The sequence below is a fragment of the Salmo salar genome, chromosome 22, assembly GCF_965601325.2.
Source record: "Salmo salar chromosome 22, fSalSal1, whole genome shotgun sequence".
NCBI lineage: Eukaryota > Metazoa > Chordata > Actinopteri > Salmoniformes > Salmonidae > Salmo > Salmo salar.
The window spans coordinates 30098910-30116901 of record NC_138312.1 but is presented as its reverse complement, the minus strand read 5'-3'; the positions used below and the strand labels follow the sequence as shown (position 1 = coordinate 30116901).

At 43.2% G+C, this 17992-nt stretch overlaps 1 protein-coding gene across 1 annotated transcript; it reads right to left on the bottom strand.

Annotated features, from left to right (window-relative positions):
- Positions 1–2789: 2789 nt before the first annotated feature.
- LOC106583074 (G-protein coupled receptor 61-like) lies at positions 2790–9004 on the bottom strand. Its single transcript, XM_014166865.3, has 2 exons — positions 8636–9004; positions 2790–6229 (listed from the first exon to the last, which is right to left on the bottom strand). Exon 2 carries the CDS (start codon positions 6025–6027, stop codon positions 4639–4641), a length of 1389 nt encoding a protein of 462 aa, XP_014022340.1. The 5' UTR covers positions 6028–6229; positions 8636–9004; the 3' UTR covers positions 2790–4638.
- Positions 9005–17992: the final 8988 nt, after the last annotated feature.

The window sequence follows — 17992 nt, the reverse complement described above, 5'->3', positions numbered from 1 at the left end:
GTGTAATGAGTATGCTGTTTAATCAGCTTCTTGATATGTCACACCTGTCAGGTGGATGGATTATCTTTGCAAAGGAGAAATGCTCACTAACAAAATTTGAGAGAACTAAGCTTTTTGTGCGCATGGAAAATTTCTGTCAGGTTGCGTGTTTGAATCTCATCACGAACAACTTTAGCATTTTAGCAACTTTGCAACTATTTACTACTTTTTAGACTTTGCAACTACTTAGCATGTTAGCTAACCCTTCCCCTAACCTTAACCCTTTAACCTAACTCCAAACCTTAACCCTAACCTTAATCCTAACCTAAACCCTAGCCCAGCTAACGTTAGCCACAACAAATAGGAATATGTAACATATCATACAAAATGTCAGTGGTTATATGTTGCCATGGGAATGGCAGAGCCTGGATAAGCTGGGGGCTGGTTTACTGAGGGGTCTTTGCTGAGGAGGAGGTGTGAAGGGAGGCCTGTTGAGTTTCAACATAAATGTAACTGTACGAGGTCAGCAACAAGATGGTGGTAAAAATAATGACAGGGCATGTCATGCATAGTATTACACTTATTGAACAGAGTCAGAATTATCTGTTGGAATTTAGGGATAGGTGTTTGCTTATGCATTTACTCTAGTGAATTCCAACTGAAAAATAATATATTATTGTCCTACACTGTAAATTGTGTCACTGCTGATTATTTCAACAGTATCTATTTGTCCTAAGCTGGTAAACCCTGTCCTACACCTACACTCTCTTCTCTTTCTGTCTATCCACTACTCTCATAATATAATGAGTGAAATGTGAAAGTATCCATCGTGCCCTTTGTTGTGACTATTTTTCTCTTTTCTTTTACGTGAAGGTCAGATCCCCGACTCCGACTTTGAAGTTAAATGTCACCCCGAGGTTAGAGTATTTGAACTGCATCTTTCCCCCTCTTTCAATGGTATATCAAAGCAATGATGGGCACCAACCACATACAGTGAACTACAATACTGCTCCACCCAGCAGCTAATGGAAATAGAGATGAGCCACCCAAATAACCTTGGTCTCTCCATTAAGAAAGTTAACATCAATCCTGCGCACAAACAAACATAAAGTAGAGCAGTTTTACGAAATATATTTATTTATAAATGATATTCATCAAGCCTCAACAATAGGCTATTGATCACACGAAGAGAAGCCTACTTTTGCATGTTTCATTGATTTCCAGAAAGCTTTGATTTTGTAAATAGGGATCTTTTAGCCTATAGTTTGTTAAATACAGGGGTTGAAGGGAAATTTTATCATGCAATCCAGTCTCTTTACAAAGTACCAATTGCTTGTGTGCGTGTTAATGAATATCATACAGATTGATTTCCCACACCCTCAGGTGTAAAACAAGAAGACGGCATATCACCAACTTTGTTTGCTATGTTTATAAATGATTTGGCAAAATAAATTAAACAGTTAAATATTGGAGTAAGATATTATGATGAAATGCTGATATTTTGATGGCAGAAAATGAACAAGACCTGCAGAACATGTTATTATGTGCAGTCAATTGGTGTAAAAGATGGACTCATGATCAACCAGACAAATACACAGATAATGCATTTTAGAAAACCAGGTACGAAGATAAGTGTTTTTCAGTTTTGTTTTGGTGAAGACATTCTTGAGCTTACTAGCAATTATAAGTATTTGGGTATTTTTTATTGATGAACATATTATCTTTCTATACGGAACATCTGCCCTGGCCAACTCAGCAAGTAGAGCTCTTGGGGGAGTCAGGAAAAACTAAAACACTCAAAAATATTGGTTATGCTACGTATTCCAAACTGTATCAGACATGCGTGTGTCCTGTTTTGGACTATTCAGCAGGAGTGTGTGGTGCTAAGAGGTATTTTAAATATGAACTTGTCCATAATAGAGCAGTACGTTACTTTTTAGGAGTCCACAAGTTTGCACTGATTCAATAACTGGAGGCATGGCCTGGGAACCCTGTGAGGTGAGATTGAAGGCATATCCCAGACTGGCCAATAAAAAGAAAAGATTAAGATGGGCAAAATAACACAGACACTGGACAGAGATATGTTTTTTTCATTGCAACTCTGCCTAGAAGGCCAGCATCCCAGAGTCGCCTCTTCACTGTTGACGTTGAGACTGGTGTTTTGCGGGTACTATTTAATGAACCTGCCAGTTGAGGACTTGTGAGGCATCTGTTTCTCAAACTAGACACTCTAATGTACTTGTCCTCTTGCTCAGTTGTGAACTGGGGCCTCCCACTCCTCTTTCTATTCTGGTTAGAGCCAGTTTGCGCTGTTCTGTGAAGGGAGTAGTACACAGCGTTGTACGAGATCTTCAGTTTCTTGGCAATTTCTCGCATGGAATAGCTTTCATTTCTCAGAACAAGAATAGACTGACGAGTTTCAGAAGAAAGTTCTTTGTTTCTGGCCATTTTGAGCCTGTAATCGAACCCACACATGTCGATGCTCCATGTACTCAACTAGTCTAAAAAAGGGCAGTTTTATTGCTTCTTTAATCAGAACAACAGTTTTCAGCTGTGCTAACATAATTGCAAAAGGGTTTTCTAATGATCTATTAGCCTTTTTTTTCACTCTTCATGCGATGCACAATGCAGAGATCATCGGAAGAAGAATTGTCATTTAATTACCATAGTGAATTATTGTAATGTTTGTTCATGTGTCAATTAATCCCATAAGGGATGGCTTGCCAATTGGCGATTTGACACAAAAATAACATTTCATTCATTCATTCATATTTGTTAAACCAATCAATAAACGAGTAAGAAGCCAGAAAGGAAATAAATAACTTTTATTCTGTATTCTTGCATAAACCATATATGTTTTAACAAGGCTGATACCTCAAATTGGCCAGTACTGTTCTGGACAGCTCAAACCATTCTAAATCCCCTAACAATGTGAGATAGCAGACATGAAGGCGTTGTATCAAGTCTCTCAGACAAAGCCACGAGGACGGCTTTTGTCAGTCTGTCCTTGTCCAGCTGCAGAAGGGAAGCAACCCAGGGAGCATATAGTTAAAAATATGTGGCATGACTTACACCATATATTTTCTATGTGTACATTGTGTGCTGGACCTGCAAATGAAGTCAATATTGTATCTGAGGTAGAGAACTCTGAGGAGCTGCACTGTAAAATATAATTGGTTTATTACATTCTCCAACCCACTGCTCATTGAAAAGACAGTTACTGTATACCATTTGAATACACCATTGTATTTTGTTAATTAATCACAAAAGATACAGTAATCAATAATACCTAATAATAATCAACAATAAAATGCTTAAGTTGTAGAGTTGAACTCACTATCAGGTTTTATCAAACATAAAACACAGCTACATTTGTAAAACAGCAAATGTATAAATCTAATTGGATAGAAATGTAATGTAGTGCATCAATTAACAAAAATACTCCTGCCTTAACTGAACATCTGCCAATGTCAATTTGAGGGGCACTGTACTATCTAAACGGTAGATAGATGATAAATAAATGTACTTTTCTGACAGACCAGTAGTAGTTCAGGATTAGCAAGGAAAAGATTGCCTACATCCTAACTGTGGTCACAATAAACCTGGCCTGCTTATGGGATAACACAGATGATGTGTTAAGGAAAAGCACCAGAGAGAGGGGGGTATCTGCCCAGAGGTTTACCTATCAACAACAGGTGGCTGCCCCATGGTACTTCTTACTTCCTCCGTGCCTCAACCTCACAACCAGGGCACAAATAAAGTACTGTAGCTCGTTCATCATTTCTAAAAGTCCCAACTTTCAGTATCTTTATCGTAGTTATATAGTGACCATTCACTCACTGTCTACTATACATCCGTTTAATTATATTTTACAGAGGTAAAGGGGTCAGGAATACTTACATATTTTCAGGCATGTCTTCCTGCACTCCAACATTGGTTTCTATATTCTACAGCTTATGTAAATAAGCTGTCATACCTCAATTCTTCAAAAGTAATTGATCTACCAGTATCAGATATTAGACAAGTGTTTGGCTCAATGATGACTTCTGAAAGTCATAAAACCTGATATAGTTTAAAGTTTGCTTATCGAAAGAAAGAAGACACACAGACTCTAACAGCCCCTTTGCTCAAGGGCTTGTTTTGTTTGAAATCCAAAAGGAAATCACAGAATATATAATACATCTGTATTAATAACATACTGGCACTATCAATGCATTTTGAAGTAAAAAAAAGTAAAGAATGAAATCTCTAAAACGAATTCCCTAACAAATAACCCCAATATCGGCATCACTGACAATATTAACCTGTCAGATACACTGCAGCTACAGTTGTGCCATTTGTCTTTCTCCCCAAAATGCCACAATCCACAGCAAATGATTTGCTGTATATTCCAATAGAAACATTATACAAATAATATAAATTCCATAGCATTGCAGCCTTTACAGAATGGAAAGTGAAGCTGCAAAATGCGATTCGGGACAATATGGACTCTTAAAAAAAAATCTACATTTCCCATTGCACAGCTTTTGATTGTTAAGAATAACATGCTTTATGTTAATACTCCGTGATGTACTGTATACCAGTGTGGTTATGTTACTGTGGTAATTGTTATCCTGGTAACTTTTTGTGTTGTTTTTTTACATAAAATAAATACATAACCTAAATGTCCGATATGATATGGTTGTTTTTAATCTGGTGATGCTCAAGGAACTCTGAGGTCTCCTCTGCAATCTGTCCTGGGATGCGGAAGTCAATGGGTATAGGCTGTGGGGGCTGGGCCAGGGGCCGGCAGGCCTCTCCCTTGGGGCTGGATGTGCTGTGGGAGTCCTGGGCATCCAGGTTGCAGCCAGTGCCCTGGAGGAACTGCAGGAAATTCTCCTCTATGGATCCCTCACGGCTGGGCAGTCTGTCCTCCTCTCCCGTTGCCCGGCGGAACAGGCAAGGCACATGCTTGCCCAGCTCTTCGCGGATCTGCCGGTTCAGACAGCCGTAGAAGAAGGGGTTGGAGGTGAAGCAGAAGTAGCCAATCCAGGTGACCACCTCCTCCAGGGGGGCCAGCGTGGCTGGAGGGCTAGAGGCCAGAGCTGAGTACAGGTGAAAGGAGAAGTAGGGCAGCCAACAGCACAGGAACTGTCCACCCACTGCTGCTAACACCGCTGCCGCCTTACCCCCTCCGAAGGCGCGGTGAGGAGTGTCGCGCCCCTCCCCTGTCCCCGTGCCTGTCCCTGAGCTGGTCACCATGGTGGAGCGGCTGCTGAGCGACTCAGAGCGATGGCGGCGGGGCGTGTCCATCCAGGTCGGCAGGGGCCCGTGGTGCATGGCCGCCACCCGCGCCACCTTGAACATGCTGCAGTACACTACCAGGATGACCATCAGTGGACACAGGAAGTACACCAGCGTGAACAGGACCATGAAGGCAACACGGTTTGACCCACCCCCTGTCCAGTGCAAGGAGCATCGCCTGTGACCCTGAGCAGGGGGTGAGGGTACACCTCCACCCCCTCCCCCAACTCCAGCACCATCCAGAAGAGGAGTCCTTTCGCCCTGTAAGGCCCAGGCCAGCAGCGGCAGGACGGACATGGACAAAGCTTTGACCCATATCCCCACCAGCACTGAGGCCACCAGGCCCAGGGTCATCTTCACCTCGTAGCGCATGGGGTGGATGATGTAGTAGTAGCGCTCCACATTGATGGCTGAGATGGAGAGGATGGCGGCGCTGACCAGGCACACGCTGAGGAAGAGGTAGCTCCGACACAGGGCCTCGCCAAAGAAGGCCCGGCCTGAGAGCATGCCCAGGGGCATCAGAACCAGGGCCGCCAGCAGGTCCACCAGGCACAGATGGAAGACAAAGGCAAACTTACGTAGCTGTGGGGCCTTGGCGATGACTGCCATTATGGCCCCGTTGCCCACCACGGCCAGCAGGTCCATGAGCAGCATGGCGAGTAGCGCTATTGACTGGGACAGAGCTCCGCTCTCGGGTGACTCAGAGGACGAGGTGTTGGCCTTGGGCAGTGGGAAGGGGAGGGAGGAGTTCCACAATGGCTCCATCGAATGGCGGGGCAAGGCGGGCGGGGGGTGTCAATCACAGGCCCATCACCCATCCTTCACAGCTGGGGGCGGGGCCAGGAACCAGAGGCCCAGTCTGGGAGGAGGTCAGACAGCAGCAGCTCTATAGACGGGGGGGTGAGACCCTGCGTCCCCCTATGAAAAGTCAACTCCCCTCAACCTCCTCAGCAATGCAGGCCTTTTCCTAGGAACAGAGAGAAGCGGGATGAAGGACATTAGGTACTGCAGTTTGATTAAACTGAACCGTGGTGCACCAGGCTATGGCCCGTGACGTGAATGGGCAAAGCACTGACGAAGGAGCGGCGTTCTCAAATCGAACAGTAATCCGCGCTGCTCGGTCATGTTGTCAAAAAAGCAGCAGGATGCATTGTTCGAAACATACAACATCTCTTTCCCATTAAATATATTTTCAATTTTCATTGGGAAGGCAGGTAAAGGGTTTTTATCAAAAGCAGTCACTTTTGCATGTGAAAACACATGAATCCTCTCAGACTCAACTCGAGCACACTCTCAGTCAAACTTAGCCACAACCACAGCCCTCAGCTGTGAAACCTGCTACTAAAACCTGGGGTGTTATCATTGGTCCAAACTGCTGCAAAATGTTCTGTTTTGCAACAAAAACTAGAGTTTCTATTGGACACGTTTAGGTAGGTCCCTCCTGGTTTCGCCCTTTTGCTTCTGTTTGGTTCTGTTTGGTTCCTAGTGAATACACCCTTGATCTCTATTCTTTGCATTTCATTTGAAATTCTTGTTATTCTTGTTGGCTTCTAGGTCTATGGTTATGTTGAATTGTGTAGTATAATGATTGTGATTGGATCCATTTAGCACAGTCTTATGACCTGGCACAGGAGCTCATGTGTCTCCACTTGTGATGCTGTTTCTCAGCTGTCCCAATATGCGCTTTGTGCACTTTCAAAGTACACAGTACTGGATAAATGTCTTTAGAATTACACTCTATCCTATGTATTCCTGCCCTTTTTCCTTTTTCCTCTTCATCCTCTTCCTTCCCATCTTCCTCATCCCCCCGCTCCAATACAATGAGCAGTATGTTAGCATTGCTTTTCTTCCAGACTCTGTGATTCTCTTTTGTCAACAATATCACATTCAGTATAAGCCTGTATGTCTGCTCGTGAGCCACAGCAAACACCAACACCTCCTTGAAAAGAAAAGGTGCGTAAGATAATGCCATTAGATCTGCATGGCCAAGTCATTGTGGATATGCCTCTGCTTGTACGGGGTTAGCCACTATGCTAACCTATTAGACACCAATTCTAGCCTCATTAGTCTCCCACACCAACTCTTCTCTGACTGCACTTATGCCCCCATGCAGCCCCTTAACACACACAACACATACTTCTAGTCCACCCTGCCCCTCCTGCTTTTTTGATCCAGATCGAAAGCTACCCACAGGTCCCTGTGACTGTCCCTATCTCCCGTCTCAGCACCCAGTCTTTCACCCATCAATCAGAACAAATCTATTACATTCACAGTCTACAGGGACCAACCCCATGCCCAACATTACATAACAATGTTAATAACCCCATGTAACAACACCATGTTAACAACACCATGTTACAAGACTTGATCACATCATGTATTCTACATACAAGGAGGATTAGAGAGAATTACAAATAAAAAGACAGGAAGAGACAGAGACAGACAGAGACGGCAAGAGAGACGGAGAGACAGACAGAGACAGAGACATAGAGATCTATATTTATAGGGAGAGAGACAAAGAAAGACATAGAGACAGAGGGAGACAGACAGAGAGACAGACAGAGGGAGACAGACAGAGAGACAGACAAAGACAGAGAGGGAGACAGAGGGAGACAGACAGAGAGGGAGACAGAGGGAGACAGACAGAGAGGGAGACAGAGGGAGACAGACAGAGAGGGAGACAGAGGGAGACAGACAGAGGGAGACAGAGGGAGACAGACAGAGGGAGACAGACAGAGAGGGAGACAGAGGGAGACAGACAGAGAGGGAGACAGAGGGAGACAGAGGGAGACAGACAGAGAGGGAGACAGAGGGAGACAGACAGAGGGAGACAGAGGGAGACAGACAGAGGGAGACAGACAGAGAGGGAGACAGAGGGAGACAGAGGGAGACAGACAGAGAGGGAGACAGAGGGAGACAGACAGAGGGAGACAGAGGGAGACAGACAGAGGGAGACAGACAGACAGAGAGGGAGACAGAGGGAGACAGACAGAGAGGGAGACAGAGGGAGACAGACAGAGAGGGAGACAGAGGGAGACAGACAGAGGGAGACAGAGGGAGACAGACAGAGAGGGAGACAGAGGGAGACAGACAGAGGGAGACAGAGGGAGACAGACAGAGGGAGACAGACAGAGAGGGAGACAGAGGGAGACAGACAGAGAGGGAGACAGAGGGAGACAGACAGAGGGAGACAGACAGAGAGGGAGACAGAGAGAGACGTAACGATATATATTTATAGGGAGAGAGACGGAGAGGGAGACTGACAGAGACAGAAAGAGACACAGAGGGAGACAGACAGAGGGAGACAGAGACAGACAGAGGGAGACAGAGAGTCAGAGAGAGACATAGAGACATACAGAGATGCATAATGTACCTGGTTTAGGGCAGGTTTTGTGATGCTGTAGCCTGCTGTCTGTCCTGCTTTTGAGAATATAAAGCTGGCTGGTTAGTTCCCAGTTCTGGGTTGCATGGTAGACATCAGTCAGCAGCATGTATTGTGTATGATGCTGACTGCTGTTGAGGCACTCCCCTTCTTTATCAGCATGCTCCACTTCCCCTCCTCTGCCCTTGCCTCTTCCTTCTGTTAATTTCTGGATGGCTGTATCTGTAATCAGAGTGATAGATTTATGGAGATGAAAGAGAAAAAAAGAGAAGGAGTAAATGGTGTCTCCCTCCTCTTGCTGATGTAAACCGCGCATGCATATACACACACACACAGGCTCACTCTCTCCCTCTCTGTCTTGCACACTCACACACAGTGACTGCAGAGCTGGAGAGTGAGGCAGAGGCATAGGACCAGAGCCACTCTCTCTGCTGTGTCTTAGTGCCCCTGTTGTCTTGGCTTTTGTTGTGTTACCTCTCTCTTGGTTTATTGATTCCATTCAAACACATCATTATGGCACAAACCCACACGCATCATAGACATTTAATCAACCTGTCTTGTGAAGTATTTGTTCAATATTTACAAAGGGAAAGGGAATCTGTGTGGAGGTTGCTGTGTCCTTTCACATGGTGGTTTCAACTGAGACAAAGAGACATTGATTAGCTTAGGTCCTCAAGCTTAAGGCATCAGCAGCCATTCCATCCAGACCATCATACTGGTATAACACAGCAGCATGTCTCTCCTGTTGCCACAGTCATCTTTACTGAAATGAGGAAATGTGGCAGATGAATGTTTTCATATACACTCCTTCTTATTGCACTACCAGATCATCTTCGCTCGATTGTCGATGGGAGACAATGAATTGGAAACCATGGAAGGCAATGCTTCTCAATGCTGTGAGTCTACAGCTGCTTCTGCTGTTGAGTTCTAAGTGCTTTTTATTTGTGTTTAAAAGGATGCAGAGGATTATTCACATGCATTTGCATTGTATGGAAGTCACACCCCAGTTTTCAACTCCCCTTAATTTGAATTTGCTAATTGATTTTGACTGGTATAATCATGGACAGTCCATTGGTCAGATCATAATGAAATACATTGATATTATTTATGATTATGCTTGTGCAAAGATTATGTGCTGCTGGGTTCAGAGTTTAGCTGCATTTCGTATTGGCCTACTTGAAAGGACCATATGCTGTGCCATTACTAATATTGTTTGAGGAGAAGATGGAGAGAGATTTCAAAATAAGGCTGTGCTAGAAAGGTGTGTGAAAAGGAGAAAGTGTGTGTGTGTGTGTGTGTGTGTGCCTGCTTGAGTGAATGCGTGTGTGCGGTGTGTACATGAGTGTGCCTTTGTGCACGTGTGTGCACCTTTACATGCATGTGTGTACCTTTGTGCATTCTTGTGTGTGTTTGTTTTGTGCGTGTGTCAGGTGTTGACTCATGACAGAAATAACTGATTATTGCTAGCCTGGGAGCACCAATCACTGCCACTGAAAATACAATGGTTTCCATGGCAACCTTGAAAATAGACATTCCCACTCAGAAGTAGGAATGGGCAGAACGCTAACCCCACAGCTCCCACAGACAATAATAACCATCCATAAATACACCCATACAAATATCAACTGCGCTCATACAATAAATACAATCTTACAATCATTTATATCAAAACACAATTAGGGGAGAGTGGGGTAAGTTAAGCCATTTATTTTTCATTCAGCATGACTCAAGGGAAATATAGTATTATTTCAAAAAATATCTAGATATATTTCAAGACGTTGTGTATCCCTGGACATAATCAGAATTAATGTAAACGTTAAAGTTTTGAAAACATAGCTTATCCAAAAGTGGTCTCTTGGCACAACTTATGCCGGGTATGAGGTAAGTTGAGCCGCGGGACTGGGTAATGTCACGGGTGTCGTAGGGTTTAGACCAAGACGCAGCGGGAAAATGTATACTCATCTTTTATTTAAAGGATAAAGAAGGAAAACCAAAATAAACACGTATACAAAACCACGACGACAAAGAACAGGCCAGTAAGGCACAAAGCTATACACAGCAACAATCTCCCACAAAATCCCATGACAAAACACTCCTAAATATAGGACCTTCAATCAGAGGCAACGCTAGACAGCTGCCTCCAACTGAAGGCCCCAACACCAATTAACTAAACATAGAAATACAAACGACTAGACTGAACATAGAACTAAACTAACATAGAAAAATAACCAAAACCCTGGACTAATAAATCAAATACCCCTCTACATAAACAACCACCCCAAACCATATAAACCAAATACCCCCTCTACATGAACACATACACAAACACACCCTGAACCACATAAAACAAATACCCCCTGCCACATCCTGACCAAACTATAATAACAAATAACCCCTATTACTGGTCAGGACGTAACAGGTAAGTTAAGTCCCCTGCACATTTCTGTACTGAATGAACTATTACCACTACTTTTTTAAAACCATGTCTATCTTTATTTCCCAAACACAATTCAACACAATCACAATCATCTTTTTTGTCTTTTAATCATTTTAAGTACCTTTTAACACTTAACAAACACCTTTTTTAACATTTCTAAAATAAGCCAGGCCCTGTTGTTACTTCATATCCCAGAGATAATGCCTTGCATTACACCTGGAAAGAAAACACTTCAATTTGCTCAACATGCCATTGGCTCAACCATTGGCTCAACATACTCCATGGCCAACTTATCCCAATGCAAACATTTAGACTATATTAGCCCACACAGCTACAACGATACACTTTCAAATCAAATCAAATTTTATTAGTCACATGCGCCAAATACAACCTTACAGTGAAATGCTTACTTTCGAGCCCCTAACCAACAATGCAGTTTAAAAAAAATATGGATAAGAATAAGAAATAAAAGTAACAAGTAATTAAAGAGCACCAGTGAAATAACAACAGCGCGACTTTATACAGGGGGGTACCGGTACCAAGTCAATGTGCGGGGGCACTGGTTAGTTGAGGTAATATGTACATGTGGGAAGAGTTATTAAAGTGACTATGCATAGATGATAACAACAGAAAGTAGCAGCGGTGTAAAAGAGGGCGGGGGAGCAATGCAAATAGTCTGGGTAGCCATTTGATTAAGTGTTCAGGAGTCTTAGGGCTTGGGGGTAACGCCTCTTGGACCTAGACTTGGCGAACCGGGACTGTTTGCCGTGTGGTAGCAGAGAGAACAGTCTATGACTAGGGTGGTTGGAGTCTTTGACCATTTTTAGGGCCTTCCTCTGACACCCCCTGGCATAGAGGTCCTGGATGGCAGGGAGTTCCACCCCAATGATGTACTGGGCCGTTCCGACCTAGTGCCTTGCAATCAGAGGTCGAGCAGTTGCCATACCAGGCAGTGATGCAACCAGTCAGGATGCTCTCGATGGTGCAGTTGTAGAACCTTTTGAGGATCTGAGGACCCATGCCAAATCTGTTCAGTCACCTGAGGGGGAATAGGTTTTGTCGTGCCCTCTTCATGACTGTCTTGGTACGCTTGTTAGTTTGTTGGTGATGTGGACAAGCTCTCAACCTGCTCCACTGCAGCCCCATCGATGAGAATGGGGGCGTGCTCAGTCATCTTTTTCCTGTAGTCCACAATCATCTCCTTTGTCTTGATCACGTTGAGGGAGAGGTTGTTGTCCTGGCACCACACGGCCAGGTCTCTGACCTCCTCCCTATGTCTCATCATTGTCTGTGATCAGGCCTACCACTGTTGTGTCATCGGCAAACATAATGATGGTGTTGGAGTCGTGCCTGGCCGTGCAGTCATGAATGAGCAGGGAGTACAGGAGGGGGCTGAGCATGCAACCCTGAGGGGCCCCTGTGTTGAGGATTAGCGTGGCAGATGTGTTGTTACCTACCCTTACCACCTGGGGGCGGCCGTCAGGAAATCCAGTGTGGAGTGCAATAGAGATTGCATCATCTGTGGATCTGTTGGGGCGGTATGCAAATTGGAGTGGGTCTAGGGTTTCTGGGATAATGGTGTTGATGTGAGCCATGACCAGCCTTTCAAAGCACTTCATGGCTACAGATGTGAGTGCTATGGGTCGGTAGTAATTTAGGCAGGTTACCTTAGTGTTCTTGGGCACAGGCGCTATGGTGGTCTGCTTAAAACATGTTGGTATTGCAGACTCGGACAGGGAGAGGTGGAAAATGTCACTGAAGACAATTGCCAGTTGGTCAGCGCATGCTCGCAGTACACGTCCTGGTAATCCATCTGGCACTTTGGCCTTGTGAATGTTGACCTGTTTAAAGGTCTTACTCACATCGGCTGCGGAGAGCGGGATCACACAGTCTTCTGGAACAGCTGGTGCTCTCATGCATGTTTCAGTGCCATTTGCCTCGAAGTGAGCATATAAGTAGTTTAGCTCATCTGTTAGGCTCGTGTCACTGGGCAGCTCTCGGCTGTGCTTCCTTTTGTAGTCTGTAATGGTTTGCAAGCCCTGCCACATCCAATGAGCATCAGAGCCAGGGTAATGCGATTCGATCTTAGTCCTGTATTGATGCTTTGCCTGATTGATGGTTCGTCGGAGGGCATAGCGGGATTTCTTATAAGCTTCTGGGTTAGAGTCCTGCTCCTTGAAAGTGGCAGCTCTAGCCTTTAGCTCAGTGCGGATGTTGCCTGTAATCCATGGCTTCTGGTTGGGGTATGTACGTAAGGTCACTGTCCGGACAATGTCATCGATGCCCTTATTGATTAAGCCAATGACTGATGTGGTGTACTCCACAATGCCATAGGAAGAATCCTGGAACATATTCCAGTCTGTGCCAGCAAAACAGTCCTGTAGCTTAGCATCTGCTTCATCTGATCACTTTTGTATTGATCTAGTCACTGGTGCTTCCTGCTTTAAGCAGGAATCAGGAGGATAGAATTATGGTCAGATTTGCCAAATGGAGGGCGAGGGAGAGCTTTGTATGCATCTCTGTGTGTGGAGTAAAGGTGGTCCAGAGTTGTTTTCCTCTGATTGCACATTTAACATGCTTTAAGTTTCCCTGAATTGAAGTCCCCGGCTACTAGGAGCGCCACCTCTGGGTGAGCGTTTTCTTGATTGCTTATGGCGGAATACAGCTCATTCAATGCTGTCTTCATGCCACCCTCTGACTGTGGTGGTATGTAAACAGCTACAAAAAATACAGATGAAAACTCTCTAGGTAGTGTGGTCTACAGCTTACCATGAGATACTCTACCTCAGGCGAGCAATAGCTTGAGACTTCCTTGGATATTGTGCACCAGCTGTTATTTACAAAAATACATAGCCCGTTGCCCCTTGTCTTACCAGACGCCCCTGTTCTATCCTGCCGGTACAGCGTATAACCAGCTGTATGTTGATAGTGTCGTCGTTCAGCCACGATTCCGTGAAGCATAAGATATTACAGTTTTGAATGTCCCGTTGGTAGTTTAATCTTGCGTGTATGTCATCTATTTTATTCTCCAAAGGTTGCACGTTTGCTAGCAGAATGGAAGGAAGTGGGGGTTTATTCGATCGCCTACGAATTCTCAGAAGGCAGCCTGCCCTTTGGCCCCTTTTTCTCCACCTCCTCTTCACGCAAATCACAGGGATCTGGGCCTGTTCCCGAGGAAGTAGAATATCGTTCACATCGGGCTCGTCAGACTTGTTAAAGGGAAAAAAGGATTCTGCCAGTCCGTGGTGTGTAATCGCAGTCCCGAAGTCAAGAAGTTATTTTCGGTCAAAAGAAATGGTAGTGGCAACATTATGTACAAAATAGGTTTAGGACCGCATATTGAAGCTTATAGAGGCCCCGATGTATAGAACGATCTTAAAATTGAAACCTTAAAACACAATAAATTAATTTGTCTTGGTGAAAATCTGTTTTTTGAAATGATTACCTGGGTCGGCAGGTAGCCTAGTGGTTAGAGCGTTGGGCCAGTAACCGCAAGGTTGCTGGATCGAATCCCTGAGCTGCGGTAAATATCTGTTGTTCTGCCCCTGAACAAGGCAGTTAACCCACTGTTCCCCGGTAGGCAGTCATTGTAAATAAAAATGTGTTCTTAAATGACTTGCTATTTAAAAATCCAAAATATTTGGTCAAATGATTCATTTTCTGTAGGGTTTCCTAGAAACAAGGGTGGCTCAATTTAACCCTTTGGCACCCCACTCTCCCCTACCTGCAAAACAGAAAAACACATTCAGACATGCATGCTGGTGACACATAAATGTGAAACAGTTTATTTTCACACAAGCAAATATATATACTGTGTGTGTGACAATAAAAAATATTATTATTATTATATGCATGAACATGTACAGGTGTGTCACGTATACTCCCTCTCAGGCCTCTCGGTCATCAGTCTGCTGATTATCCCGCACACCTGTCACCATCGTCAAGCGCACCTGCACCACATGACCCTCACCTGGAGAGACGGGGTCTTCCCTGACTGTTGACAAACACTCTGTCACCACACATACACAACCCTCCATTTCCAAACCATCAACCAACTGAACTAATACCTAATGATACTAATACCTAATGATACTAATACCTAATGAGGGTTGATGGAAGAGTTAAAGGCAGAGCTGAAATTCAGCATGGGTGGATACTATGCATCTGAACCCCTTGATTGAGACTACCATTACGGCTAAAGTCACAAAATTGAAGCTCAGAGGTTTCCTAATCTTAAACCTCCTGAAAGGCTCAATCAATTACTAACAGTCATAATTCAGTCATACCTCCTTGGTTCATAATGATAAATAGTTTTTTTATGATTGCTTTTTTGCTTGATTAGTTTACTGTTTATGTATGTTTCTTCACAGGCATCAACTTTAACTACAGTTTTCTTTAAACAATGAAGTTGTCTATCTAATCTTTAGATGTTTTAGTTTTATTTGGTAAACTATATAAAATAATAAAGATGTGACTAAATCTAGGTTGGCGGATCAGTCGGACGTGTGTGAACTCAGTACTTCCACGAGAAGGAGCTCTAGGAGCTCAATCATAAAAGGTATTTGGCTACCTACATAGATGGTGCTAACCTGCTACCATAACCAATTCATGTATAAATTGCCACAGAACACAATAAGGTGCAAGGTACGAATTACGGGGGGAGCCAGGGGGGCTCAGCTCCCCTGAATGAGACGTTAGCTCCCCTAAACGCAACAAAAGTCAAACTTTGGGGGGGATCTCTAAATAATGGTAATTTAACCATTCTCCTATTTGTTTAAAATTGTAGTGGTAAATATTAAAATAAAAGCTTCCAAATGAAACAAACACCCCCACCTCTCTGTCATGGTTTAAACCCTTTATTTTATGTGGATGTGCTGTCCACTCAGTAGTGTTGAATATCTGGCTCAGCTCCTTTTAAGCATAGATTTGCATAGATTTTCCTTTGTAGGCTACCTTTGTCATTTTCACCATTTGTTTGTCATGTGTCCTTATGCAATCATTTCAATACATTAGTTTTATCCATTGATTTATTATTGTTTGCTTTTGTCAGTCAGCTGTTTAGAGCGCTCGTTGGTTTATTTTGCAGGTATGCAGGGGTACCATTTTACTTAGCTTTATTATTTTCTATCAATATTTGTTTTTTTTCCTGGATCAGCTGATGATAGTTGATATCAGTAGACAATTAGCCTACAGCTAGACACCAATGCACATCCAATCCATCCAACAAGTAGGCTATACGTTAATGACAGTAGGCCAATAAGGTGACTCTTCTGGTTAGAAGATGATTTATATAATGTTCAGTTAGAAGCATTAGATTATGCAATGGCATAGGCCTACATTATTTTATATTTGTAACATATGAACTGTTTTCACGGTGAAATATCATTTAATGTTACGTAGGCATAATTACACTTACAGTGCATTTTCAGAGATCTCTGAGATACATGATTCATACAGGGTTTAAGTTAAATGTTCTAATTCAATATTTAGATGCTTAATAATTACATAGCAGTCATAAACGTCATTAATGCATGGAAAGAAAGTTAGCTAGTGTTTTATGTTGCATGAACTGTGAAGAATCCAAGCATTAATGCATAAATGATGAACTATGGTATAAAACATGTTTTGATTCAACTCATAGGTCTTGTCACGGTTGTCAAAAGGAGGAGCGGACCAAAGTGCAGCGTGTGTGTCGTTCCACATTTTATTTATACTGTGAAACTATGCAATACATATAAACAAACTTGAATAACAAAAAACAACAAACCGTGACGCAGAGCTGAAACATACACTACTCAAAGACAATCTCCCACAAACCCAGGTGGGGGGAAAAAAAAACTACTTAAGTATGATCTCCAATTAGAGATAACGAGGACCAGCTGCCTCTAATTGGAGATCATCCCAAACAAAACCAACATAGAAATACAAAACTAGAACATGAACATAGAAATAAAAAACATAGAAAAACACCCCCTGTCACGCCCTGACCTACTCTACCCTAGAAAATAACATATTTCTATGGTCAGGACGTGACAGGTCTATTATATTGAATGTGTTCATGTGTGTAAAATTGCCGTGACTGAGAGTGTATGCCGCCTAGTGGAGGGTAAATGCCGTTTACCCACCTTTAAAAACAAATGTGACCGATAAATCAGAATTTACCCACCTTTTTTCTTTTTTTACCACTACATCACTGGCTACCGGTAGGCCTATTAGAAGTTCATGGTAATACACATTGTAGCCTAGTCTAGTAAATTGAGCGTGTGTGTGTTAGGGTGAGCATCCTGTTTTTGCAGGGACAGTTTCAAACCCATTTCAGGTGTCCAAACTTCTCAGGCTACAAAGGAAATCAATTTGTCAGCAATATGCATCGATTTTTATGTCTAATCAATGGCTGAACGTCATTAGACACACTTTTTTGGTGTTTTGTAACATATCCATTCATCAAATGGAGCAAGCATACAGTGCATTCAGAAAGTATTCACACCCCTTGACTTTTTCCACATTTTGTTACTTTACAGCCTTATTTGGAAATGGATTAAATTCATTTTTTCCCTCATCAATCTACACATAATACCCCATAATAACGAAGTGAAAACAGGTTTTTAGAAATGTTTGCAAATGTATTAAAAATAAAAAACAGAAATACCTTATTTACATAATTATTCAGACCTTTGTTATGAAACTCGAAATTGAGCTCAGGTGCATCCTGTTCCCATTGATCATCCTTGAGATGTTAATACAACTTGATTGGAGTCCACCTGTGGTAAATTGATTGGACATAATTTGGAAAGGCACACACCTGTCAATATAAGGTCCCACAGTTGACAGAGCATGTCAGAGCAAAAACCAAGCCATGAGGTCGAAGGAATTATCCGTAGAGCTCGAAGACAGGATTGTGTCGAGGCACA